This window comes from Leishmania mexicana, chromosome 34 (genome assembly GCF_000234665.1).
Source record: "Leishmania mexicana MHOM/GT/2001/U1103 complete genome, chromosome 34".
Classification (NCBI taxonomy): domain Eukaryota; phylum Euglenozoa; class Kinetoplastea; order Trypanosomatida; family Trypanosomatidae; genus Leishmania; species Leishmania mexicana.
This window is the reverse complement of record NC_018338.1, coordinates 1,098,091-1,124,006: the sequence shown is the minus strand read 5'-3', so window position 1 is coordinate 1,124,006 and position 25,916 is coordinate 1,098,091. Positions and strand designations below refer to the sequence as shown.

The 25,916-nt window shown below is 58.2% G+C and overlaps 6 protein-coding genes across 6 annotated transcripts in view; all 6 read left to right on the top strand.

Annotated features, from left to right (window-relative positions):
- Window positions 1-519: 519 nt before the first annotated feature.
- On the top strand, window positions 520-3,672 carry LMXM_34_2950 (conserved hypothetical protein; the record flags this gene model as incomplete). Its single annotated transcript, XM_003879242.1, has 1 exon — window positions 520-3,672. One exon carries the CDS (start codon window positions 520-522, stop codon window positions 3,670-3,672), a length of 3,153 nt encoding a protein of 1,050 aa, XP_003879291.1.
- Window positions 3,673-4,479: 807 nt separating this feature from the next.
- Window positions 4,480-8,121, top strand: LMXM_34_2940 (conserved hypothetical protein; the record flags this gene model as incomplete). Its single annotated transcript, XM_003879241.1, has 1 exon — window positions 4,480-8,121. One exon carries the CDS (start codon window positions 4,480-4,482, stop codon window positions 8,119-8,121), a length of 3,642 nt encoding a protein of 1,213 aa, XP_003879290.1.
- Window positions 8,122-11,604: 3,483 nt separating this feature from the next.
- LMXM_34_2930 (conserved hypothetical protein) lies at window positions 11,605-13,269 on the top strand (the record flags this gene model as incomplete). Its single annotated transcript, XM_003879240.1, has 1 exon — window positions 11,605-13,269. One exon carries the CDS (start codon window positions 11,605-11,607, stop codon window positions 13,267-13,269), a length of 1,665 nt encoding a protein of 554 aa, XP_003879289.1.
- A 465-nt stretch (window positions 13,270-13,734) lies between these two features.
- LMXM_34_2920 (conserved hypothetical protein) lies at window positions 13,735-17,256 on the top strand (the record flags this gene model as incomplete). Its single annotated transcript, XM_003879239.1, has 1 exon — window positions 13,735-17,256. The coding sequence occupies one exon, from the start codon at window positions 13,735-13,737 to the stop codon at window positions 17,254-17,256; it is 3,522 nt and encodes a 1,173-aa protein (XP_003879288.1).
- A 5,744-nt stretch (window positions 17,257-23,000) lies between these two features.
- Window positions 23,001-23,372, top strand: LMXM_34_2910 (conserved hypothetical protein; the record flags this gene model as incomplete). Its single annotated transcript, XM_003879238.1, has 1 exon — window positions 23,001-23,372. The coding sequence occupies one exon, from the start codon at window positions 23,001-23,003 to the stop codon at window positions 23,370-23,372; it is 372 nt and encodes a 123-aa protein (XP_003879287.1).
- Window positions 23,373-24,249: 877 nt separating this feature from the next.
- The window catches only part of LMXM_34_2900 (conserved hypothetical protein), a gene marked incomplete at both ends in the record, with an annotated part of 1,918 nt that continues 251 nt past the window's right edge, over window positions 24,250-25,916 (top strand). The window contains one exon of the mRNA XM_003879237.1: window positions 24,250-25,916. Within this exon, the coding sequence (XP_003879286.1) occupies window positions 24,250-25,916 (1,667 nt within the window).

Sequence of the window (25,916 nt, the reverse complement as noted above, 5' to 3'; positions counted from 1 at the left end):
GTTGTTAAAATCACGCTTGAAGCCCACGAAGCCATTCTTGCCGGCCGGCGAAAGTGGTGCCGTGAAAAAAAAAGTGGTTAGCACTGCTGCTTCTGGCAAAGACATGCAACTCGAGAGAGGGTCAACGCCAAATTCTTGTGACTGGTGGGCTACAATGCCTCTCCCCTTCGCCTAGCACACCTTTTCTCTAGTGGGGAGGTTCACGCAGCGACCATGGCATTGCACACATACCTGTCGCCACGCTGGCTGCATCTTCACGCTTTGACCTCTTGCTGAACTCCTTCTGCCTCCCCGCACCTCAATCTCTTCCTTTCACAATTCGCACGTCGCAACCACTAGTGCATACCATCATTGGCGAGCTGAGTTCCCGCTGCATTGAGGATGTCGCGCGCCTTCTGCTTTGTCGAGCAAGTGTTCCTGACTAGGCGGCTGCGCGTCGGGAGCCCATGGCGCGCAACCGTGAGGTCTCTGCTTAGTTCGTCCAGCACCACCGCTGCTCTCACGTCGTCTGGGACAGCAATGGTTGGACTCGAAGGTGCTCGACACTACGCCATCCTCGCAGCTTCGAGCACCCTGTTGCGCGCTCCGGCGTCCGGAGCGGCGTCGCACTACCGACCCTTCTCGAGTGAAGATGAGGCGGCGCTAGCTTCGGTGCTGTCGAGCAAGCCGCGCCATGTCGCGCGCCACATCCGACAGTCGATGCTCCACTCGCGGCGCCGCATCGCCCAGTTCCGGAATGCCGTGACGTACCTCATGATTTCACTTCAATCGAAGCTGCAGCGCAAAGAGATGCTGCCCGACGACGCCACCGCGATCATGGAAAGCCTTATGCGCGAGTGCGTCGACCTCCGTCAGGGGGACATGGCTCACCTTCTCTTTCGCGCTGCTATTCGGTTTCGAAAGTATGGACTGAAGATGACGTTCCCGTTTGTGCGGTACCTGTACGAGTCTTACAAGCGAGAGAGCGCCAAGGAGCTGATGCGCAGCATGGCCGAGGAGCTCAAGACGCAGGAAGAGATGAAGGTGCTGGCGGTGCTGGCGTATCAGTTCAGTGGCCAGCGAGAAGAGAGCGTCGCCTTGTGGGAGGCGGTGCCGAAGGACAAGGTTACCACAAACGACTACTGTGCCGTGCTGGACGGTATGGGGATAACTGGCTGCTTCAACGACGTCGTCGACTTTGCCGAGCGAGTGATCGAGGACGTCATCGCCAAGCGGCGGCATGGGATCGACCTGCACGTTGTGGTGTCGCACGCGGCAATCGCGAGTCGCGGCAGCAGTGCGGCACTGCACTCTGTTGTCCGCCTTGCGAAGGACCACCAACTCACTCTCTCTGACAGCGCCGTCGGCGCCATTGCACGGTCTCGATTGCAGGAGAGGAGCGTAACGTCGATGGCGGATGTGTACAAGGTCGAGGCGGCACTGTGCGCCGAGCTTAACCGCGTGTCGCTCGGAATGGCGGGTGACTCGGCTATCATTGCGAAGTCGAGCGAGCTCATGGCGCGCAGCCACGAATCCGTCGATGACGTGATGCTGCAAAAGGTAGGGCACCTTCGCCGCATGGTGGAGGACGCCATCACGAATGACACCATGGACGACCTCGACCCTCTCTTTGCGTCGTCGCTGCTCCGAGGCTTCGGTGTTTTGGGGCGATTTGAGGAGATGCGCAAGTGCTTTGATCTCCTCGACAAGGTCGGCGTCGTGAAGGACCACAAACTCTACGATGAGATGCTGCGATGGTACGCCCACGCGTACAACCTGAAGGAAGTAATCGCCCTGAAAGAGGAAATGACCCGGAAGGAGGTGTACCACACGACGCAAACGTACCAGAACGTCTTTCGTGTCCTGGACCGCTACTATCCCCGACTTGTCGAGAAGTACCTGGCGGAGATGCGCGGCCGAGGGATGCAGGTGGACGGCTCCATGTATCCGACGCTGGTGCGCGTGTTTCACGCGCTCAGCGACCACGTCAAAGTCGAGGAGCTGTTCCGAGAGGCGAAGCGGAAGGCGGAGAAGGGGGCGACATACAACATGAGTCCGTCGCTCATTGTACAAATGCTCCGCTGCTACCCAAAGGACGTTGTCCGTGGCGACGCGATCGTGCGCGACGCCGAGCAGTACGGCCTCCTCGCCAACGAGACGGTGCAGGCAGAGGTGCTGAATTACTACGCGATGAACGACCGGCCTGACGCGATGGAAGGCTTCTTGGCGCGGCTACCGTACAAGACGGCGAACGTGTACCGCGTGCTGCTGCGCAATGCGACGCAGCACCGCAACCGCGCACAGTTCAACGCAGTCTTGAAGGAGATGGAGGCGAAGCAGGTGCCGTTGAATGAGCGGCTCTTTAGCGTCATCGTCACTTCGCTGGCCCACTTCCAGGACACAGAAGGGGTCCGCGAATACGTGCACAGGGCGCTAGGCAGCAACCAGATTCACACTCCACTCTTCTTCGCCGACGTCGCGTCGGCATTCGAGAGGCTCGGCGACGCGGACGCGGTGGATCAGTGCTGGGCGGGCCTTCTCGAAAGCAAGATGACTGTGACGATGCCGGTGTACAATCGCTTTCTGGACGTGTACATGACGCTCAACAACATGGCGAAAGTGCAGGAGATTTTGGACACAATGATGAAGCTGGTGCCGCCGAATCCGGTGACCGCCACGACAGTGGTGGACATGCTGGGTAAGATGGGGCGCCTGACCGAGATGGAGGCGATCCTCGACGAAATGTCCAAGTCTACAAACGCTGTGCCGACGCTGGTTACGTACCATCAGGCCATGAACGCGTACGCAAAGTGTGGGGACGTGGCCAAGATGGAGGCCGTGCGCGAAAAGCTGAAACTGGAGGGCTTTCAAGAAAACGCCGTGACATACAACATTTTGTTCGAAGGCTACGGCCGGGCAAAGCGGTTCGAGCACCTGCTGGAGCTTGTGGAGGAGCGCAAGGCGCGTGGGATTCCGATGGAGGAGTTCGGATACGTTGTGTTGCTTAACACGTATGCCCGGGCCCGCATGCCCACCGAGGCCGAGGCACTGGTGGATGAGATGGTGAGTGGCAGCAACGTCGTCTTGAGCAGTCGCTTGCTTGCCACCGTCGCCTCCACCTTCAGCCATATCGGCAACGTCGAGCAGATGCATCGGTACATTGCGTTGCTACTCTCGCACCCCGATTGCCGGGTGCGAGACGTCGAGTCTGTGTACAGCATCTATGCGCGCTTGAGGGACACCGTCAAGTTGCAGGAGCTGCTGGACGCTGCAAAGCTGCCGAAGACCGCCCTCATCTACAACACCTGCGTCAGCGCCTTTGCCCGCGCCGGCGAGCATGCGAAAGTGGCGTTTCTTTTGACGGAGATGGAGAAGCAGGGATTCGTCTTGAGTCGCAACACGAGCATCGTTTTGAGTAGTTTGCTGCTGAAGGCGGGCAAGCTGGAGCTGGCACAGACAGTGCTGAAGTGGAAGGGGCTGGCCACACCAGACGTGGAGGCGGGCAAAGCGGCTGCCGCTAATGGCGCAGCGTCGTTTTCGTCGCTCGCACATGTCGGCACTCCCTTCTGCCCTTCGGCGGAGGAGGACGGAGAAGTGGATGCCGCCGAAGCAGACCTATTGCTGCGAGACATGGATGATCACGTGGTTGGTCGCACCCACGAAGTCGAGAGGGACGAGCCCATGTGCAGATGATGGGGACGGAGGTGTCGCTCTCGAGGCCGGTGTGGAGCGGAGGGGGGTAGGGATGGGCAAACGGTGAAGGCTTGACCGGTTTTTGTTTTTTGAAGAAGCGGTGCACATTCGTTGTGTGGACAACGGTGTGGGTCTCCTCTGATGTCCGTCCAGGCTCAATGCAAGCATAATTCCATGTGCCCTCGAACGCTATTTGGTTATGATTTCTTGTGGCACATACGCTCACAGATGCCACTCGCTAGTCGATCAGAGTTTCCCTCGCGGAAGGCTGCGGGTATGGGGAGCTTTTGTGCTGTCTCGGCGGAGTCAATCGATGCCACACTGAGGTGACGTTCCACGACGCAGGTGGGTCTTTGCGCGTTGCATTCTCGCGCAGCTTGTTCGCACAACCGGTCTTCAATTGACAAGCTCAAGAAAATGATGTCTTCTTTTTGGTGGTGGTGGAGACCCGCCCACGGTCTCCCGAGCTGGCGAACTCCACAGAGCCGCAAAACTACCGACGTCCCTCCTCTCCTCTCGTCGCTGCCGTTTTCAGACCTCTCTCCAACCCCTCGACAGCCCGCGTTGTGCACTCTTGTGGATTGCTGCTCGGGTTCTCGCTTTTTCTTCTCTTGCGGCTTGCTTGCTGACTTTGGAAGGCACTGCGCAGATTTAATCTCGTGCAAAGAACCGCCGCGCGACACCAGTTGCGACTCTTTTCACTGGGCGCGCGGTCGCGCTGCTGGTGTGTACCCGTCGCCACGCACAGAGTACACCACAACAGCCACGTACAGGCGCTCTCACGGTTGATTTGGTTTGCCATTGTTAATGAGCAGTGAACCCAAACCAGCAGAGGCGGCGCCTCCACGGGCGTCGATAGTGGAGCACGAGCGGGCACCGTCAACTCTCTCCGAGTCGACTGTTGACGGGGCAGCACTGTCGCGTAAGAAGCAAAAGAAAGCGAACAAGGTGACGCAGAAGATCAGAGTGGTCGACGGCAGCGTCGACGTGCGAGTACAACACACGAACGACGACAGCGTCGTCAGCAAGCGCTCTGCCGTGGCACACGAGTACATCGCAGACAAATTTCTGCGACATTTCGTGAAGAAGCCGTCACGACGCTCGCCACTGGTGAACCGCGGCTACTACCTGCGCATGGCGGTAATGACAGATCTTGTAGTTCGACTCGTCAAGAGCTATCTGGAAGCCCCGGAGCGGCGGGCCACAGTCTACGAGGGCGCACCGTGCGCTCCGCCAGTTCAGGTTCTCTCCTTAGGAGCTGGCTATGATACGTTGGCTTTGCGACTCCTGCTAGACTCTGTAGACGTTCTTAATGTCGATGAAACATGTCCTGGCATGCCAGCATCGTCGTCGTGCACGTCGCTGTCCACACCCGTTTCCTTCGCCGGAGGGGATGTGCTTTTCATGGACGTGGACTTCCCTGCGGTGCTAAAGTCGAAAGCAGCACTCATGGCCGCCGCCCCTCCGAAGACCTTTCCGGCAGACTGGCACATGATGCCGCAGAGCGAGGAATGCCCGATCCGCAGTCCTCACTACTCCGCCGTTGGCGTCGATCTCCGTATCGCCTCGGCGGAGCTGCTGCCGCGTCTCCACCAGTACGGCCCCACAGGGTTCGCGGCGGCGAACCCAACCATCATCTATGCTGAGTGTGTCATGCAGTACATGCCGCATGAGGATGCGGCGCAGCTGCTCGCCCTCCTGGCCACAGGTTTCCCAAACGCCGTCTTCATGGCGTACGACCAGGTTTCGCCTCTCGACAGCTTTGGCCGTGTCATGCAAAACTCGCTGCGCCAAAAGAGCAGCCCGCTGTTGGGTATTCAGGCCTGCCCGGACGCGGCGCACATGACGCGCCGCGCGTACGCAGCAGGGATGCGTCGTGCGTGGTGGGGGAACTTCTACCGCATCTCCACTTTTTGCTTAGCTGGCGCGGAACGGGAGCGCGTGGAGTCCCTCGAGGACTTTGACGAACTAGAGGAGTGGAGTGAGATGTGCGAGCACTATGGTGTCACCATGGCAGTCACCCTCGCGGCGTGGGACTCGGTAGCAACGAACGGCTGTGCTGCGCACACAGCCTTTGTGGAGTACTCGGCTGATGGGGTGGCATGCAGCAAGGGTGGTGAGTCTGTGCCACAGAGCGCGGCGCGTTTCAAGGTCAAGCTGCAACATTGGCCTTCGGCGCGCTACGGCTTCGAGGGCTGGGGCAACGGCGGCGTGGCCGTCGAGCCTTTGACCAACGGTGACCGTCTCCTCGTCTCTTTTGGCGGCTTTGCCGCAGGTAAGCAGCACCAGCGCGTCAGCACCGTGTACGTACACAGTCTGCAAGAGGGGGAGCTGCGTGTCGTTGTGGCTGGCGAGGACAGCGATGGCGCGGCGCGTCCCCCACCGTTGGTGTTTCACACCCTCTCTCGCGTGGCCCCGTGCACGTTCCTCGTTTGGGGCGGCCGCACAAATCCGTCTGCGCCGTCCAACGAGGCATTTTTGCTCACTCTCGATGTGCCGCGCACGGTTGGTCTAGGCACCACCGTTACGGCGCGCTGGAGGGCGCTGAGCGTACGCTGTGGCAACGGGCGCTCGTGCTGCCCATCCCCTCGCTATCGCCACAGTATGGTGAGTCTCGGCAGCACGGGAGATGAGGCGACGCTTCTACTGATGGGCGGGAAAGCTGCCGGCGCCAGCGCTGCGGCGGCGCTGGATTGCTTCCGCGTTACTGTGTGGATGCGCCGCTTCAGCATCTCCTACGAGGCACTGGACTGCACCTCGGCGACAGGTGTTTCGCCGCCTCCGCTGCACTCGGCCGCAGCCACAGCACTCTCGCCCGACACAGTGCTTGTCTCCGGCGGAGTCGTGCTAGGGCAGGATGCGTGCAATCCGCACCTGTGGCAGCTGCGGCTTTCCACGAAGGAGTGGTCCCGCGTGCCAGTGCGACTCGGTGAAGGTCGCTACTCCCACTCACTGACTCCCGTCACGGTTAATCATCAGGACTACCTCCTCGTGCTGGGGGGCAGCAGCTGGACGGAGAAATCTCGCGTCCCCCCAGCTCTGCTAATCCCAAGTTCCCTTCTCAGTTGCGACACAGGCGGTGAAGGTGCGGCAGCCGTTGCCGTCACGGTGTCGCTCCCAACAGATGCGCCGTGGTGGTCGCGCCATTCCTGCGTTGCCCTCGGCGAAGGTGTGGTAGGTGTAGTTGGTGGCGGCTATACTTGCTTCTCCTTCGGCACGTTCGCCGCAAAGCCGCAGCTGCTCTGCCTCGGGGATGCTGTCGACGAGAGCGCGTGGCGCTCGATCACTGCACCAACTGCCTGCGCGAACGTGGGGCGGGGCGTCGGCGCCACAACCTCCACTGCACAGGAGTCTGCGTACTCGTATGACAAACTCCTCTCCAAGCCGTGGTCCGCCGTGCGTGAGGTGATGCACTACAGCGCAGCCGCGTTTCTGGAGACAGCTACGGCGGCCGCGCAGCCCGTCGTGTTCCGCAACGTCCCTTTTGGCTCGTGTGTGTCCACCTGGGGCTCCCCAGCGTACTTGAAAGAAGCTGAAGGGAACTCTACGGTGTCGGTGCACGTGAGCGAGGGGTCGCCGCTTCTTGACTTTGTGCGCAAGAACTTTGCCTTCCGTCACGTGACGCTAGCGCAGCTGGTGCAGCACGTCGAGGACGCGACCAAGCTCTTTCGCACAACACGTGGGACGCCAAGCGAGACATGGTACTACCGCTCTGTTGCGGCTCACATGAAGAACGAGCGCTCAAACTTGTGGACGGACTTCCCGGCACTGGGAAAGGACTTTGTGCTACCACCTGGCGCGAAGGAATACATTGAGCCGCGGCTGCACCAGTCCTGTTTGCGCATGAGCGCCCCGCCGCTGCAGCTTTGGACGCACTATGACACGCTGGACAACGTCCTCTGCCACATTGTCGGCACGAAGCGTGTGGTTCTCTTCCCGCCGAGCGAGTATAACAATCTGTACGTGACGGGCAGCTCCTCGGCGGTGCTGAATGTGGACTCACCAGATCTCGTGCGCTACCCTCGCCTTATTGCAGCCTGCAAAGTGGCGCAGGAGGTCGTCCTGCGACCAGGCGACATGCTCTTCATCCCTGCCATGTGGTTTCACCATATTACGACGCTGTTGCCGGACGCGGAGTCGGCGGAGAGCGCCGAGGAGACGGCGGTAGCTCCATACAGCATGAGCGTCAACGTCTTCTATCGCCATTTCAGCGACACAGCTGTCTACGATCCGAAGGACCTGTACGGGAACAAGGACATCCTCGCAGTGACGCGCATTCGCGAGGACCTGCAGTCGGCTGTGTGCGATGTGCTGGCGAAGGTACGTCTCACACCGGCCGCCGACGCCCCACACGTGCCGTCCAACTACGTCGAGTTCGCGGTGCGGCATTTTTTGCAGGACCTAGAAAGCACCGTGGCAGTGATGGCAGACGCGCAGCGCGGCACGTGAACGTTCCTTGATTCTCAGACGCCTGCACGGCGGTCGTTGCACAGGGAGAAAACGTGAGACACAGCCACTTTGTCACGCACTGGACCGCACTCCTCCCTGTGCTCTTGTGCCGCAGGACGCCTCGCTTCGTACTCCTCGCGCGGCACCTCTCTCCGACATTCCCTCTCCTTTCTTGACGTGCTAACTTAAGCAGAAACGAATGACGCCGCCGTTTACGACGACGTCCTCCTTTTGTGTTGCGCGGATGCCGGTGGCGGTTGCTACTTGATAATGGAGAGGAGACTCCCTCCCTCCGAGCATGACCTTGTCAGAGGGCCGACGTCCTTCGGCGCGGAAAGGAGAACTGAGATGACACAAGACGTTGATCCACATGCGGCTGCCCATCGGAGGCTAACCGACGGTACAGACGCCTGTACCCGCCGTGTCGCTCCCTTTGTCCTCTCCGGCACCGTACATCTGCGAGTCATCGTTCTCGTCGCGTGTGTGTGGGTCTGCACACAGACAGCTTGACCCTCCATTGGCTCCTTCTGCGTCGACCTCTAGGTGATGCCGGCACACGCCGTTGTCAGAAAATACATGCGCGCGCGGGTGCTCGTCGGCGTGGGAATCCTTCTCCTTACCTTCTCGTCTCGCTCTCGCACTTTTTTTTCTCACCCCTTTCGCTGTCGTCTCACACGCGTCTCTCTGTCTTGATGCTCACTCCAGTTGCGGTGCCTTCTTGTGTGCAGGTCTAGGTGTCGGTGCTCCCCGGGCGCTCCCCTTCCTCTCGAAGTCTTCGCAGCACATGCGCCGTTTTTGCAGTGGTTGTATCTACATAAAAGCGCACGCACACACTTTTGCAGGGGGGGCCACACCTCCACTTGGGCTCGACACGCCTCTCTCTGTCTTGAGAACCAGAGCTCTTCTTTTCCCTGGACCGAAGCGCCTCTCCTCTCTGTTTCCAGTGCGGTCACCAAACCAGTGAGGGCAGCGGCAGAGACATCCACTCTCTGTCTGTCTGTCTGTCTATTCCATTCGTCCACTTTCCTCACCTTCTTGGCGTCTCACATCACATCGGTGCCGTATGGTTGGGTGCACAGGCCCCTTCTGCATTTTTTGTTTTTGTTTTTTTTTTTTCAGGTGGAAACTCCATCTTGTCGTGCTCAGCATGTGCTAAGCCAGTAGAATACGATGGAGAGACAAGAGGCGCAACGTCGTTTGCTGCGGTGCTCGTTCTTTGCCCTGGAAGGTGTCACACGGCTTCTGTCGTTGCATCATCGGGCTGTGCCGCACTCGTGCGATCGGTTTGTGTGACTGTCTGAGTGTGGTGTGTCGATGCATATGCAGGGGTGGGGGCTGGGAGTGTCTGTGGGAATATCGAGCTCCATCGCTTTTGCCTTGTTTTGTTCCCTTTCATCTTGACACTGCCTTCCTGACACCCCTCTATCCTCCTCCGTTGCGCATCTGCCACGCTCGGTATTGGTGTCGTACACCTGTTCTTGCCACGGACGCATTGTGCATCCTTGTGGACATCTTTGCCTGAACAGTGCGTGTGTGTGTGTGTCGCTGTCTTCTCTCATACCACCTCACCCGCACGCGTGCCATCTTCCCTTCCTTTGCCTTGTCGTTGCTTAGCTCTGTTTTGTACCTTGTGGCAGCGACAGCGTGCCGCCTGCCACATCTGCTCTGTCCCTCTCCCCCCTGGTGCCCTCTTGCCGTTTGCAGCGACCGCGTTCGTCAGCGTGTCCTTCGTTTTTCTTTATGTCCCTATCGGGTGTCTTGATTTCCGCCGACCTTCTTGTTGCAATCGCCTCTCTTCTCAATCGATGGTTTTCGCGATGGCGCGCACCAGCAGAGACGGTCCAAGACTATTGTGGAAACAACGACAGATGAAAGGAGAAGGGACGTCAAAAGTGACGTGCATCCAGCTTGGGCAGAGGTGAGCGGAGACGTGCGTGGCATCGCCTTGTCAGGGAGCAGCAGCGCTGGCAACCACGCGGCGCCCCCCCTCCCAACCGCACTCTTCCTTTTACACACATTCCCTTTCCCTTTGCTACTCAATAGCCTTCAGGCCTGCTGCATCTTTTTCACAGCTCGAGATCCACGGATGCCGCCCAGGCACACTTCTTCGCGGATTCTCTACCTCTACTTATGCGTTGTCCTTACCCACGATCAAGCACTCTTCCCTAGGCTCCTCTCTCCCTGCGTGTATGTGTATGCTCGCACCTTCCCCCTCCCTGCTCGTAACCTTAGCTTTCCAACGGAGGCCGAGGTACCCTCCTCACGAGGATGCGCTGTGGACTTTATGCATACGCGTCCGTGGTGCTTGCTTTTCGAAATCTATTTAGACGTGAAGGGAAGAGGGTGAGGAATGGCCGCAAAACAATGTCATGGTGTGTGTGTGGGGGGGAGTCAACGTGCTCTCTGCCATTCATGTGATATCCTTCACCAGCCATGCATGCTCTCTGTATCCCCTGTTGTGTTCTTGTGCTCATTATCGATTTCGAGGCTTCGGGTCATCCTAGGCGTTTCGCCTCTCCCGCCACCACACCCGCCTTCTTGCCTACCCACCACGACAGGGGATCCCCTGTTGGGGTGAAGGGCAACAAATGGAAGTGGGGGATACGTACGTCTACCTCCTCGTGCGTAGTGTTATCCGATGATGCCTTTAAAACAACAGAACTCTCATGGATCGCTTTGGGAGCGCTATGCAGTATCGAGAGTGCCACTGGGGAGGGGTGGGGGGATACCAGATTGGTGTCCTTCTCCACGGAAACAGGATGCTTGCCAGTTGCGAGGGCGAGCTTGGGATCATGTAGTCAAATGCATTGTGCTTCTCGTTTCACATTCTTCTCTTTCTCCCCCACGCATTTCTCTGCATGTTGAAATCTGTCAGGGGCGCAATCCGTTTTGGCAGCAACACTCTCGGCATCCGGCCTGCCTGGTTTTCTGACTTGATTGCCGCTGCTCGTGTTCATCATCTCTCGTGCCTTTCTCCGCTTCGTTTTGTTTATTTTTTCTGTTTTCCGTCTTCTCATCTGTGCTTGTGGAGTCAAGAGCTGTTTTGCACGGCATCCAAGGGTGCAACCGAAAGCGGCGCCCCCCCCACCCCACTCACCCGTGACAGCCGTCAGGTGTCTTGCGCTGCCTGTGTGTAGGTGCTCGTTGTCTTTGTCGCTCGTCTGCCCAAAGCTTGTTAGTTTTTTTCCTGGTCTGCGTCCATAGATACATATCTGTGATCGTGCTATACAAGTACCCACCCGCTCACCGACGCCACCAAACACACGCACAATCGCACGCAAAATTTGAATGAAGTATCCCATGCATTTCCGCAAGTCGCTGGCGGCGGACGCGAAGAATTCTCTTCTGAATGCTCGTCCTGCGGCGGAGGCGGACACGAAGGCCGAGCGTTCTCGGTGGCGCATTGAAATCTCGTACTCATCAACACTGCTCTTGATGTGGACGTTTTTGCTGGCGTATGTCTCGTGGAAGTCACATTTTCGAATGCAGGCGGGTAGCATTCTAGTTCTCTGCACCGTGGCCCTCACATCGGAGCACGGTGAAAGTCGACTGCTGATGCCGCTCATTTTCTTGTCCGAGCGCTGCCTCGATCACGCGATGAATCTGGGACACTCGCCAATTCTGTTTTATGCTTCGACACTCCTGTCCTACCTCTCTTTGGTCGCCGCAAAGGCTGAGAGGCGGGGGAAGTCGCCGCGGGACCGCAACGTAGTCGCCGAGACGGTCCTCTTCGCCGTCGTCGGCTCGGCGGTGGTCTTTTTTATTGTGCAGGATAGGGTTATATCTCTCGGCGGCATCGCGTACGTCTTATCCGGATACATTTTCTTTCTGAAGATGCTGCCCGTAATCGGCGACAACGAGGCGATCCTCATGGGCTCCTTTGTTGGCTTTTACTTTTGCGACATTTGCGTCAACAACAACCTTTGCTTCGATGGTGGTCGTGAGTCGGTACTTTCGCTGAACGCGCCGGGGTACCGGACGTCGTACACGCACATTGCGAGTCGGGGCGTGATTCTGTGCGCTATCTACATCTTCATGCTCGTCTCCGTTCTTTCGAGATGGTGTCTCATTCCGACAAACAAAAACTCCAAGTCGTCGCGCCGTCGCGTCAGCCGCAAGCGCATCACCATCATCTTTTGGGTGTCGAACGCGGTGGTCGGGGTCATCCTGGCCCTTCTCATTAGTTACCAATTTCGCGAAAACGTCCTTCGCTGGGTCTTTGCCTACTTTGTCTCCAGCCACTTCCGCATGTGGACACTGGTATGCTGGTTTACGCTGCTGCCCTTCGCAGTGTACCTCGTGGACGTGCTATCAGTGCAGTTTAGGCCAACGGTGCGTCGTAAGCTGTTCCACTTCATCGGCGTCGTCGCGTTTACCCCGGCGACGATGATTGATCCGCCATTCATGGCATTCGCGTTCTCCACCGCTATCAGCTTGTGCGTATTGGTGGAGGTTGCGCGATACTACAATGTGTACGGCTCTGAGTGCATCTCGCGCTTCATGGCCCGCCACATCGACGACCGCGAGCACATCGACGGTGTCGTCCGCACACACATTTACCTCCTCGTTGGCTTTGGCGTCTCTCTGATGATGCGCTGCAGGCAGTTATCCATCGATGGCCCGCCGGTCCCCGCCATCATCGAGCTCTCCATCAACGTGATTCCAGGCATTGTTTCGCTTGGCATCGTGGACGCGTGCGCAGCCATCACCGGGAGTTCGTTGTTTCTGAGCTCCCGACGTACACTTGGGCGATACCTGAAGAACGGGCTCTTCACAGACCGCGCTAATGTGTCCATAACACACAAGACGACCACCGGCACCCTGGGAGGACTTGTGTGTGGCTTGGTTTTCTGGGGTGTGATTCTCGCGATCGCTGAGGTCCCCACCACAGGCCCTGCGCTGTATTCGTTCACTATGGTTGCCGTGTGCACTGTAGCGGAGTGCTTCATGGACGGCGTTGACAACCTGCAGCTGCCTTTGGTCGTGCTAGGGACCGTGAACAGCCTGTTCGCACTCCTGTTACCGGTAGAAGATTTGTGGGTAAACCGTACCATCACATGGCCAAACGCCACAACGGCGAGGTCGGTGGCACAGGCCTTAACGGTGCCGTGGAAGAGCCTCCCTTCCCCTGTTGCGGACTCTTGGTAAAGTTGGATGTGGCAGCACGTCAGCGCTTGCGCCGTCTTTTCACTGTTTATTTTGCTCGTTTGTGTCCGCTGCTGTTTTTGGGTCAGTGCAACGTGTGCGGCTTTTGCAGTTCGTCTGTGAACCACCACGGCACAGAAACAAAAAAGGAATGAGATGTGAGGAGAAACTTTGAATGTTGCAGCGCCGGGGACCGTGGCAGCTGAGCTTGCGAATAGCGTCGGTGAGGTGTGCATGTCGGGGTCCCACCCTTGTTGCGCGCCCTGACCTCGACTTTCCAGCGAAGTACAATTCCTGTCCTCGTCGCCCCTCCTCTCTCCGTTAGGCGGCATTGGCGGGCGTGAGTGAAATGGAACACGACGAGCACACGGTGCCGGTGGCGGGTGCAGCGTCCTGCCAGCTGCACCTCCACAACAACTGTTCACCCCGCTTCCATGTCTTCTTCTTGTGCTCTCTTTACCATCACGGATGCTACTGCTCAATCGCCGACACTTGCGCACAACTCTTCTGCGCTTGCATACACCGAAGCACACAGCCACCTATCACGCATTTTCTGTCGTCAATATGTCGCAGCAGCGCAGCACGCGAGCGTTGCCGACTCTGCAGCACGCGGCCGCCAGCACCTACTCTGTTGGGAGAAAGGGGACCTCGAAGATCTACACGAAGAATGCCGTGCCGCTTGATGGGTTCCTACGACCTCTTCCAGCACGCGTTGCTGCACCGCTCCAGAGCGCCTTGAGTCCGGTAGCCGGAGAGGATGGTCTTTCGAATCGTGGAGAGAAATCATCGCCCGCGGAAGCGCTTTTAGAGACGGCTTGCGCCCCTTCCTGCGGGAAGTCAGTGTCGTCGTCGATCTCCCTCTTGCCCAGTGGGGAACCATGGCGCAGTGAGCTACTGCGATGTGAGACGGAACTGCGCGTGCTCGTAGCATGCGGCGTGCATGATCCACCGTCGCTCAACCGCACGCTGAAGACGGTGGACCTGTTCGATCGAGTCAGTTGCATTATACAGGCGCAGCCACACACCTCCTTTATTGGCGACTTGCTGCGACTCTTTCGCGTCGAGCTCTGCCGCTCCATTTTTGTGGCCCAGAGCGACGATGACGCCGTAGGTTATAGCGACGACACGGCCATCTCTGCCACCGGGGTGCGCCCCGATGGGGAGGAGGGCAACGACGGCGACAGGCCGAACAAGTTGAAGGGCGGTTCTGCCTTGTGCACGGATGTCAACCTGACACGGACGTACTTTGAAGAGGTGGAATCCCTGCGGCGCGCAAAGGCGTTTTTGACCACTGCCGTGGCCAAGAGTACCTCTGGCGAGTGCCTTCTGCTCCTGCAGCGCAGCATAGAGGACAAAGATGAGCAAATCGTCTGGTATGAGGCCGAGCTCGAGCAAGTCCGGCGACATTTTGATCAGGTGAGCGACGAGTGCCGACAGGTTCGCCAGAAGCTTGAGGCAGACGCGCAGGAGGCTGCCTCAATTCAGCGGCAGCTACAGCGCGACATTCAGACCCTCCACGTCGAGAACAAGGATGTGCAACTGCAACTCTTCCGACTGCGCAAACAGATGGCGGGTGGCAATTCAAATCAACTGCAGGAGGGATATCGGCAGCTGAAACTGAGCAAAATTGCGCAGACGCAGAGCTTGTTTGACGAGGGTGATGAGCGGGTGGTGCTGCTGGTGCTGCTTGGGCAAGTAGAGAGTCGCGTGAACGAGATCTTGGACGCCTACGACAATGAATACGTACTCACGCCAGAAGCGTTGCGGCGGGACCTACGGAGTCGGATGGCCGAGAGTGTTGTGGTCCTCCTGGAGGACATGCACTTTTGCGACACAGCATACCGGCGCCTGGTGGCAACGCACCGCACTGGCGGCAACAAGAGGAGCTTGGCGGCGGCTGCCGACAACGTCCATCAAGCAGACGCGCGCCGAATCCCTCTGGAGCTTGTCCACACTGGCAATGACGAGGAGGCACCGGATGAAACGGATGGATTCGTCGCCATTTTGTTTGACCAACGTGTGTACGAGCATTTTCAGGCACGGCATGCGTTGCAGGCGCGTCTGCACCAGTACCAGGCGGTGAGCAACGCTAGTTCAGGGCAGTCGAAGGACACGCAGACAGCCCCAGATAGCACGACGGGCTCTATGTACCCGGATCCATCGACGTTGCATCAGGAAAGGCAGACCGCGGCAACACAGGACATGATGCACGTCAATCGCGATTCCTGGTTGCGTGGACGGGCGCATTCGAGCAACGCGGCGCTTGGCTCATCGCCGCGGCCGGCCACGGAACACCAAGACACCACGGTGGGCGATGACAATGCTGGAATTGTAGAGTCGCACCCGCTTCGGCCCGCAACGCACCTTCTACCGCTGTCTGCCACTTCTGAGGGCTCCCCGTTGACCTCGTCACGGCTGCACACCCTGGCGAAGCATAACAGCAGGGGTGCTCTGACGGAACTGCCAGACATGCCTGCTTCCCACCAGAGACCGTTTCTGAAGAGGGCTAGTCGAAGTCAGCGTGCAGAATGGGTCGCCAACATTCTCGGACCCTCCGCCACATCCGTCGTCTTCACCATCCCGAGGCCCAACTCGGAGCAGGCAGATGTCGTGGTGGTGCAGCAGAAGATCCCCGAAGTGGTGCCGGCCGAGGCGACCATGCAGCGCGTTCTGCGTCACCCAATGGAAGACCTCAGCAGCAAGCGATTCCTTTCCACCGTCGAGGTGTTCACCGGCGAGGACCCGGTGCAGCAAAAGCTGCTGTGCCGTATGAACTACGTCGATCCCTCGCTGGCCATTCAAGTACCCGACACAACCAACTTCGTGAAGGTCAAGTATGCCCATGTTGAGAACGCCCGCGCGGTGGCCGCGGCTGCGATTGGCTCAGTGGCGTCTGGATCGGCTTCCGAGTCGAGTAATAGTGGAGCTGGAGGTGGCTCTGGCGTTTACGGTGGAAACCCTAGCCTGCGACTTTTCAAGGAGCTGGGCAGCAAAAGCCTTGTCGAGAACAACCCAGGACTGCAGTACCGCGCCGGTGCAGTGAGCTCGACGACGGCCTCGACCGTCGCTTTCCAGCGGCTGAACCCGCTCTCGCCGGACCGTGCGCCGGAGTGGCTGCTGTACAAGCAGCTGTTCGGGGCCTACCGCTCCCTCACGCCGCGTATGATTGAGGTAACCACCATCGATCATCTCATGGCGTGCGCCTCGGAGCGCTTTTTCATTCGCATGGAGTATCGCTACGACGAGTGCCTCGCGCGCGCGGCGCAGCAGTGTGCAAACCTGCAGCTGCGCCGGGACATGGCAGGGCGATTCTTCAAGGACATGTACGTGCTCAGCGACTTTCAGGAGGCGCTAGTCGACGAGCTTGAGGCACGGTACGGTTACCCGGAGCTGGTGGCGAAAACGCTGTACGAAATTCTGTGCTACCTGGATGCTGTGGTCGAGAAGGACAGCGTCCTGGCTGCCTACCTCGACGTGATTCGCGGCTTTGTGTCCCCGACGCAGGTGCACTACGTATCGTATATGCTGTACCATCTGAGCTACTGCTGGCCTTCTGCCGACCCTACGGTTGCAGTCTCCGCCAACGAGGTGCGCACGGTCTTCGACTACCTTTACCGCAACGCCTCCCCGTTGCTTCTGATTGACCCGGAGAACATTGTTAAGGACTACAATATGGCCACTCGATCTGCTCCGCTGACTTTCGTCAGCATGCGGCAGTTTCTAGCCTCGTCGATGGTTCACATGGAGGAACCGCTTCTGCTGCTGTTACACGGCAGTTTCCATGCGTACACGCAGCGAATGGCAAGGGATGAGATTACCTGGGAAACGTACGAAGCCGTTATTGCAAAGTGCGGCCGCATGAAGGAGGAGCGGCGGAGTCTTGTACGCTTTCTCGCCAGCGGGCTCGGCGTCAACCGGAGCACGTTCGCCTCCCTGCAGCAGCTCACCTTTCTCGCCGCCAGCGCGTGGAGTTCTAATTTCTGGATCTGAAGCGCACGTTTACTGCTGTCCGTCGGAATCCTGACCCTTTAGCTTTCTCGGCGGTTATGCCTCACCGATGCATCACGGTGATCTTTCCGTTCCTTTCGCCATCTTTACTATGGGCACCTATCCGTACTTTGCATTCCTGCAGCGACGGGTGACGGGCAGTGGTGGCATGCGGTCAACTGCTGCGCTAGCATTGCAGCACCGCTCCCGCTCACCAGAGCCTGCACTTCCGCTTGTGCCGGCTATAAGAACAGTTGATCCGGCGTGGTGCCTCGCATGCGATGCGGCATTCACTGACTTCTCGAAGCAGACGACGTTGGAGGCAATCATCTTGCACCCCACTGAGGTGCACCTCACACACGCAGCACCGGGGCTCCCCCCCCCTCGGCACCCCTTGTGTGCATCCTCAGCGCGACAGGCCGGGGGCTCTGGGCGGGGCCGGCGCACGTGCGCATGCACCGGCCTCCCTCTCCGCCTGGACACGGCCCCGCGGCTGTGAAAGGCGTGCGGGTGAGGACGAGGGCGGAGTGCCTCCCGCTGCCACAGCCTCACGGCAGTTTGCTGACGGTCGCGGCGCATGCGGGCAGGCCATCCAGGCACGCCCTCCCCAACCCTCCCCCCTCCCACACACACCACGCTGGCACGGACGGAAATGGACGGTGAAGGCAGCGAGTCCCCGTCCTTCAGGCAAGCACGCCGTCTGGAGGCCGGCCGCGGGCTGGCACCAATGCGAGCACTGCGCGCTGGCGGTGTGAAGCACAGCGGGCATGGTGCACCACAGCGAGGCAAAGCACCCGGCGGTACGCGGAGCGCGAGGGAGGGGCGGGAGCGGCGCAGCTGCGGGAAGCACGAGTCACTGCACCCCGTTACGGAATAGCGCGGCGCGCACCTAGGCCGCCGTCGCCTGCTACGCGGGCGACAGAGACGCCATCGCGCGTGCCCTGGAGCGCGGGACGCTGTGCGCGGCGCGATTCGACGGCAGGGCGGTGTGTCCTGGACGGCCAGAGTGTAGCCGTTGTGCCGCGGAGCTGGGTGAGCTGTGATTTTGTATACGCCGGTGAACGGATGTGGTGTAGGCAGGAGGATTTTGCGAATAGCCGAAGCCTGCTCACCCCCTTCACTTTGCTTTGTGCCTTGGCTGCTTTGTTTTTCTGTTCTCTTTTCTGGAATCTCAGATGTACACTGACTCGCTGCGGCGGTGCCTCTCCGCTACATCATTTCGTGTGTGGGTGATGTTTTAGGGTTTGCGTTTTCTTTTTTTTCTGCGTGCTCCTTGACGACCATGGATAGTTGTGCGTGTGCTTCATCTGGTGCCGTCCCCGAGCCGCTTTGGGACGAGGGAGGGGGACGGCGCCCCCCCCCATCCACCACACACCTTTTCAACTTCTATCCCTGCCAAATGCTGAAATACTTGGTGATGGCCGGGTCAAGCACCCACAACCTATGGAGTGAGTGGGTTTGGGCGATTTTTCAGTGATGATGTTCGTAATGGGGTCCTGGGTGACGTTGCGTTGCAGCGACCTGCGGGAGAAATCACGTTTCTAGGTTTCAAATGTTTGACGAAGTGTCGGGTTCTCTTGAAGGCATCCCTCACCCAGCCCTTGCACTGTCTACTGGTGGGGGGAACCTCCACCACCCCGAGGGGCTCTTTGGGTGGCGACCGGCATAGTGGGAGCTGCGGAGAGGGAGCCTTCGAGGAAGGCGGGCCGATTTGGAGGCAGAGGTCTTGGACACATGACAGAGTCAGGAGTGCTGTGGCGCGTCCCTACGGCTGCTGCTCGCCACGCGAGAGGCCCGTGATGGTGCGGATGGCGTTGACTTGGACTCATGTTGTAAGGGAGAATGGACGTGTTGAAGGAATCCGGGAGAGCACTGCATCCTGCTGAGCTGTTTCGCATTTGGTGTCGTGCGGTGCGAAATCAGATCTGCCCTCCACGCGATGGAGGGAGGAGCGTCCTATTTTCTGTTTGCCTGCTTTTATTATTGGCTCATTTGCTCCATCGCCTATCATACAGGCTCGCGCTCACGTGCCCTGACATTGCTCTCCCGTGAACATGGCACGCCGTCACCTAAGCATCTACCCCTACTGCCCCCACTGCCCCTACGCCCTCACTTCTCCTTCCTCTCTCCCCGAAAAATAAAAAAAAAGAATGTCTTCTCTGTACAAGGTCACGTCTGCTCTTTTCTTCTGTCTATCCAACACTCCAGCGCGGTCTGGTGGATGTGAGAGGAGCTGATAGAAAAGGCATGCACCAACCGACCTCGTCATAGCCATGGGTGTTTTGTACGCGTCTGTGCAGCCACGAAGTGTGCACGACACACAAACGCTTTGATACCCTTACAGTTGCTCTCTCTCCTTCTCGAGCGTAAATTCGTTTTTCCTCTCCTCACTTTGTCTTGCGCCTCTTCAGCAGGATGGGAAACAGCTATCGAAGCGAATGGGCTGCGCCACCGCGGCAGTGTTGGTCTCACTCCCTGTAGCCCTCGCATATTGGCAGCATCTCTCTCTCTCGTGCCTCGCTTTTTTTTCACAATGCGCAACAACCTCCTCCAGCAGCACAAGGTTGACGGCTGCTTCAAGACGTTCACCTGGTTAGAAAAACCGCGTTCGTTCGTATGCACGTCGTCAGCTCCGCGGGCGGGGGAGGGGGACAGAAGGATGAAGTGAACCACATTGCTTGCGCTGCCGATGCCTGCCCCTTCTCCACGCAAACTGTCCATGACGACAAGCACTAGCTATGCGACAGGCACGTGGTGATCCGCTCGTGTCCTCGGCGTAACACGCGCTTGGGGGAAAGCTGTCAACAAGGCTTGGCGTGACACTCTATGCGGCACATTCTGCAAAGGCACGTACGCGAGTGAGGGACAAACAAGAAAGCAAATTTGTCCCACTTTGCCACGCACTGGATAAGGTGGGGGAAGGGTGGGGAGCGGAACCACCTCCTGCACGGCGTGTCCCCTTGGGCGAGACAGATGGTTTCGAATGCAGCGACCATATTCCCATACGAGACTATGCCTCTGCTGGGGGCGTATGCGGCCCATCGTCTCGTCTTTTCGAACGAGGAAATCGTGTCATTGGTGTGGTGCTGCGTCTTTTCGCGTTTTCTCCAACGATTGAAAGCGCGAGAAGTTATCCGATACCCGCGGTCAACGGCGCACGTCACGTATGTCAGAGGCATCGCGCAAGCCACCTTGCTGCATATTCTCGTCACCGTTTGGCTGAACCCTCACAGAGTTCCACGCGTTCCTCGATTGTAAGGCACGCGGTTTTCCTGGCATGCTTCATCAGCTGCCATCGCCGCAGTGATCAGGTGCCTGGATCCGCCGCACCCACGCGTTGCCTCAAGTCGGAGAGACCCCCGAAAAGAAGTTTTCACAGTTGATGGCCGGCCCTCGCACTCTGTACTCTGTGTCAGTGCACTGCACCAGTGTCATCGAGGACGACACGAACGCCCTGCACACCGGCTTCGCTAAACTCTGCGACTGCGGTCTTCTGCGGTTCAGCTGCGTACGTAGAGATAATCGTATGACACTTGCACCTCAGATGGTGGTGTCACGCGTCTATGGTCAAGGGCCGTCCAATAAGGAGGTGCGTTTTGTGGATGGAGCGCGGACTTGCTGCCACCCCGGCGGCCGCGCTGAGGAGTTCCGGTACAAGGGTAGCTGCGGTCCCTGTGGTCCGCAGAATGACGAGGCGATCGAAGCTGGTATCGCTCGGGTATTGAGTCTACTGTCCGCTAGTGTGTTTTTGTTTTTGTGTGTGTGGAGGGAGGAGATGGACCTCCACACGGAGGAGCCGATACTGATTCACAACGGCTGCATCCTCGTCATGAATGTTCACAGATTCCTGGCATGATGCCATCCTTCAGGCCAACACGGAGGCCCCCTTTCTTCATCGCGAGATTTGCAAGGCGTGGGTTGACTTTTGCGGCGCCCTCTGAGGTGATATGGAGCGCAAGCTGCTCTTAACGTGTTATGCGACGTCCCAGATTGGGGATTAAACCCCACACGACGATGTCCTTGACCAGTCGCTGACGAACTTCGACGATGTTCACTGGCAGGCTCCCCCCCCCCGATGGGTGCGTGGTGAGGGCAGCTAGTTCGCGCACGTGTGGAATACGGCAAGAATGACAGAACACAAAGATGGCGCTGCTGAGCCAGTGTCACCGCTGCCGTACACTTCACAGTGCGCCTCCTGCACAGCGGCTGATTAAGGTCGACCTTGCTGTCCTGTACTCTATCAACGCCACAGGACTACACAAGTGAAGGTTTGCGGCGATCGTCGGCACATGTCACTCCTTCATCATGCGTTTTTTTTTACACCGACTTCCGCGATATCTCGTCTCTGTCCCTTGGATCTCCTCTTACCATTTGCGTATTGCAGCGGGCAGCGCTGCATCTGAGGCCTCGATTGTGTGTTCATCCTTCGTCCGTTGCGTGGGCTTACCCCTACTGCTTTAAAATGCCGTTGGTCGTTGAGTGGGCAGGGGCGCGCGTTCACGTCCACATATACCGATGAAGGTAGAGTGAACGGTCTGCATCTGCATGCCACGCAGCTGAAAAGACAAACGGAAAAGAATCGACAACACCGGGAGGGCAACATTTCTTGGTTCATCCTGTTTTTGTTTTTTATATTTTTCTACATTGTGCGTGATGCATCGATGTGTATCGATATATACATCTATACCCCACCTCCTCTTCTCCTTCCTCATTGATATTGCCTTGTTGCTGCGGCAGGTGCCAGCGGGGTTGCGGGGCGGGGGGAGGCGCAGGCAGACAGGCACCGAGATAAATCAGCTCTGCGACGCTTTTCTCTCCGAGCCTTCTTCTCTGTGGCGCACTGGCCATGATTTCCTCCTTCCCCTCCTTTGTTTTCAAGCGTGTGTGCTTGCGTGTCTGGCTTCTGATGTGGACGAATGTGCACTGAGACCGGGGGATGAGCATGACGGAGGCTGCGGCGACATGCGCCTTTTAAAAATTATTTTGTCAAATCCCTCGCTGCCTGGTGCTGCCATTGTCCTGATGCTTTTAGAGCTTTGGTGCGGTCATGATCTTTGTCAGTGCTTCTGTGCTGTTCTCCTTTCCTCTGGTTTTCCTTTTGTTTGGTACCACGCGGAGGTTGTGCGTGTGTGCGTGTGTGTGCGTTTTCCCTCCTTTGCCCACTCGTGGATCTCTTCCTTTCACAGACTTCCTCCCTTCCCGCCTTATTCTGACGTAGACTCCGAATACGTCTGCACCGCAGACAAACAACGACACACGGACAAGGGTCGGCACAAGTTGGGTGTAGTACCGGTGTCTGGCGGTACGAGGGCATGGACAACGCCAGGGTGTCTCGTGTGACCACCAAACAGAAAACAGACAAAAGTGAGCTGGCATGCAGAGCTTCTTGAGTGGATGGGAGGCTCACAAATCCTCAACGTGGTGCGTCTCTTGCCCTGCAGTAACGACAGAGAGCCGGGGACAATCTGCTGCCGCCCCCTCCCTCAGTCCACGAAAAAAGGAGCCTTTTACCTGCTCCGCATCCCATCATCTCTCCCCTTCTGTACTTCTTCCGTGTGGCGATACCGAGAGGGCTGCGACCTCGTTGCTTCGGATGGTCACCTCCTCCCGCTTCTTGGCCCCCGACCCTCGTTTCTCTTCACGAATACGCCTTGCCATCAAAGCATATCCGCTTTGACATCGGTCATATATGCATACATTGGCCTCTGCGAGGAACCGAAAGACGAACTAGTAGACAACGCACCAGGATGCAAGGGGAAGTTGACGCCACTACCTTTTCTCTCCGGCCGGACCACCACCACAAGTTCCGCCCGAATGAACTGAAACCGATTGCGAAGGCGGTACTCGAGAGTCGCCTGGAGGACCAGGAGTACAACGCCGATGAGATCCAGAGCATTAGCAAGGAGATAGCTGACACTGTGCGCGACAAGATTCGCTCGAAAGATCTGGAGCGCTACAAGATCATTGTGCACTGCATGATTGGCGAGCAGCGTGGTGAGGGTATGCGGACGGGGTGCAAGATGTTTTGGGACTCCGATACGGACAATTACTTTGAAGAGGTGTACGTGAGCAAACACCTGTTTGCGGCGGTGACGGTCTTCGGTGTTTACCAATACTGATCTGGAGCATACATGTCTTGGTGCTTGACCGTGTGCATGCACGCGGAGTGATAAGAAAACAGTGATCAACCCCCGCCTACAATGGCGGGGAAGAGGCGCAAAGAAAATCTTTGGCGATGACGCTCTTGTTAGTCAGACAGACCACTCTCCTCAAAGTCTCTGCCGTGATGTACATAGCGGCGCACTAGCTACAAGGGTGTCGAGGTGCATGAATCGCAAAAGCCACCACAACCTCAAAACTGAGACTAGGCGTTCACCGCCATAAAAGGGTGTCTTCGCTCTTCAGAAATAGGCAAGACGAAACGGAAAACGCACAAGAGATCCAAAGGAAGAACGCTTTCTCGCCCCAACGCGCGCCCGCATAACTGGGCAGCACGTGCGAGTCTTGCGTTTGCATTCACCCTCTCCTCCGCTGCGTTACTTGTGCATGTGCGGGGGTAGTTCAGGCAAGGGGACGCACGACGGACCCGTTTGCTGAAACAGCGGCGATTAACGCGAATGTTTTCACCATCGGTGGTGCCCTTTTTGAGGCTGTCAGTAGGCCGCATCTGCTGGCTATCATGTTCCACTTCGACGTGGTGTGGACGTTTCTTACCTTACGTGCACCACGCACGCGCCCACTCATCTCTGCTTCCCTCTTCTTCAACCTCCTCCTTGTGGTCCTCTCCAACACGCGCGCGACGCACTGCCTGTCACCTGAACCGGTGTCGTCTTGATGTTGCTGCTGCTGCTCCTTATTCCTCCCTCACATGGTCTGGTGGCAACGCGGAAGAGGCAACACTGTTCTCTTCCTTCGGGTCATCTTCCCCCTTCTCCTTCGCTTCCTCTCTCCCTTCGTGACCTCTCTCCTCCCTTGTATATAGCGCATCCTCTGGTAATGCGCTTTCCGGCGACTTCACGGATAGACAAGGCAACGCTTCACCGTCTGTGGACCTCGTTGCCCCATGATCAACTGGACAGGAACTTTTGGGTCGCGCTGGAGGCCTTCTGTGACCCGTTCCTGGACTCGTGCTCCCCTTTCAATCACCAAACCTTCTTCTCCGTGCCCCGGACGGGCCGCATCGCGCAGAAAGAGCTCGCGCTTGTGGACCAAGCGATTGTGAAGGCGTGCAATGAGCAGCGTCCCTTCTATAACGCCTTCACTCTATGGAACCCGCTCGCGCTGGCGGCGCTATTCAAAGTGCCGATCGAGGTGGTGACGGCGCAGCTGCTTCTCGCTGTGCAGCAGTCGTGGATGTCCCTCCACTTCGTCATCACTTGCCGGTCGTGCGGCTGCGACGTTGCGCACTTCCGCTCCGTCAACGACATCTCTTTCCTTGGCACGTTTCACTCGACGAACGCATTTCGCTGCCCGATGTGCACCGATCGCACTGAGGTCAATGAACTGAAGAACGTCGCCGTGTTCTTCCAGTTGGGGCAGCTGCCTTCGCTCTTCCAGCGCCAACACCACCGCCTTTACTACACCGAGGAGGCGAGTCGGCGACGTCTGGAGTCGTTCTTCTGCCCAGCGCAGGCCGGTTTCGCGTTTACGGCGCACCTGCCAAATGGACGCTACCTCCTATCAGCACCGTTTTGCGGCGCCTTTGTCGAGTTCTCGGTGGACCTCTCCGCGCAGGTGATTGGGGAGAAGGTTCCCTATCTGTCCCATATTGTCGACCTGAAGGCCTACATACGCTCCCAGAATAGCTCTGCAGATCCCTTCGGGCAGCCCATCAAGCGGTGTAGCACCACCACCCCAGCGCTGCCGCGTCGCGGGATGAGGGCTAGCGTGGTCGGCGATGGAGCGCATCGTGTGTCCATCGCATGCACCTCGGTGTTTTCCCTCTCGGATGCCATTCTCCCCGAGGAGGCCGCCAGCTCTATCACTGGCTTCGGGGCCGAGAACACCGAGGAGATTCCACCAGTCCCAGTGGTCAGCTTTAAGCACGGCAAGGTGCAGTTCCGGATATACAATGACACCCCCCATAGCGGGTTTCTCGACCTATTCGTTGCCTTTGATACGCGCATCGAGTTTTCCGCCAACCCGTACCCGCAGCTCTTCCACGTTCCACACTTTATGCACTGCCTGCCGCGTGGCATGCGCTCCTCCTTCTTCACCGAGTGCATCCCGAGGCCCCCGTCGACGACGCCGACCACCGGCGCATATGTGCGCCACCAGTTTGCTTTGAACCCCGAGCAGGCCGACAACCCGAACATCATTTCGGTGCTGCGCGAGGTGCATCGCTACTCTCTCGAGGACCACTATGGCCTGCTCATCGGCGTCGGCGACGGTGGCGCCTCTTTTGAGAGTACTTTCCTCTCTACCACAGCTGCCTTGGCGAGCAGCATCTGCTTCTTCCAGCGTGTTTTGACGCGCCTAGGCGAACCGGTCGCGCTTGCCATGCGGTGTAGTGTGACAGAGGGCCCGCTGAAGATCGCCGCCTACCAAGGTCAGTACAACGACGCTGACAATACCCGATCAAGCTACCCAGACGCGCAATTTGTCGGCTCCGTCGTCTACGCAAGCAACCACCCCCCCCATTACCGGCCCCGTACTCTACTGCA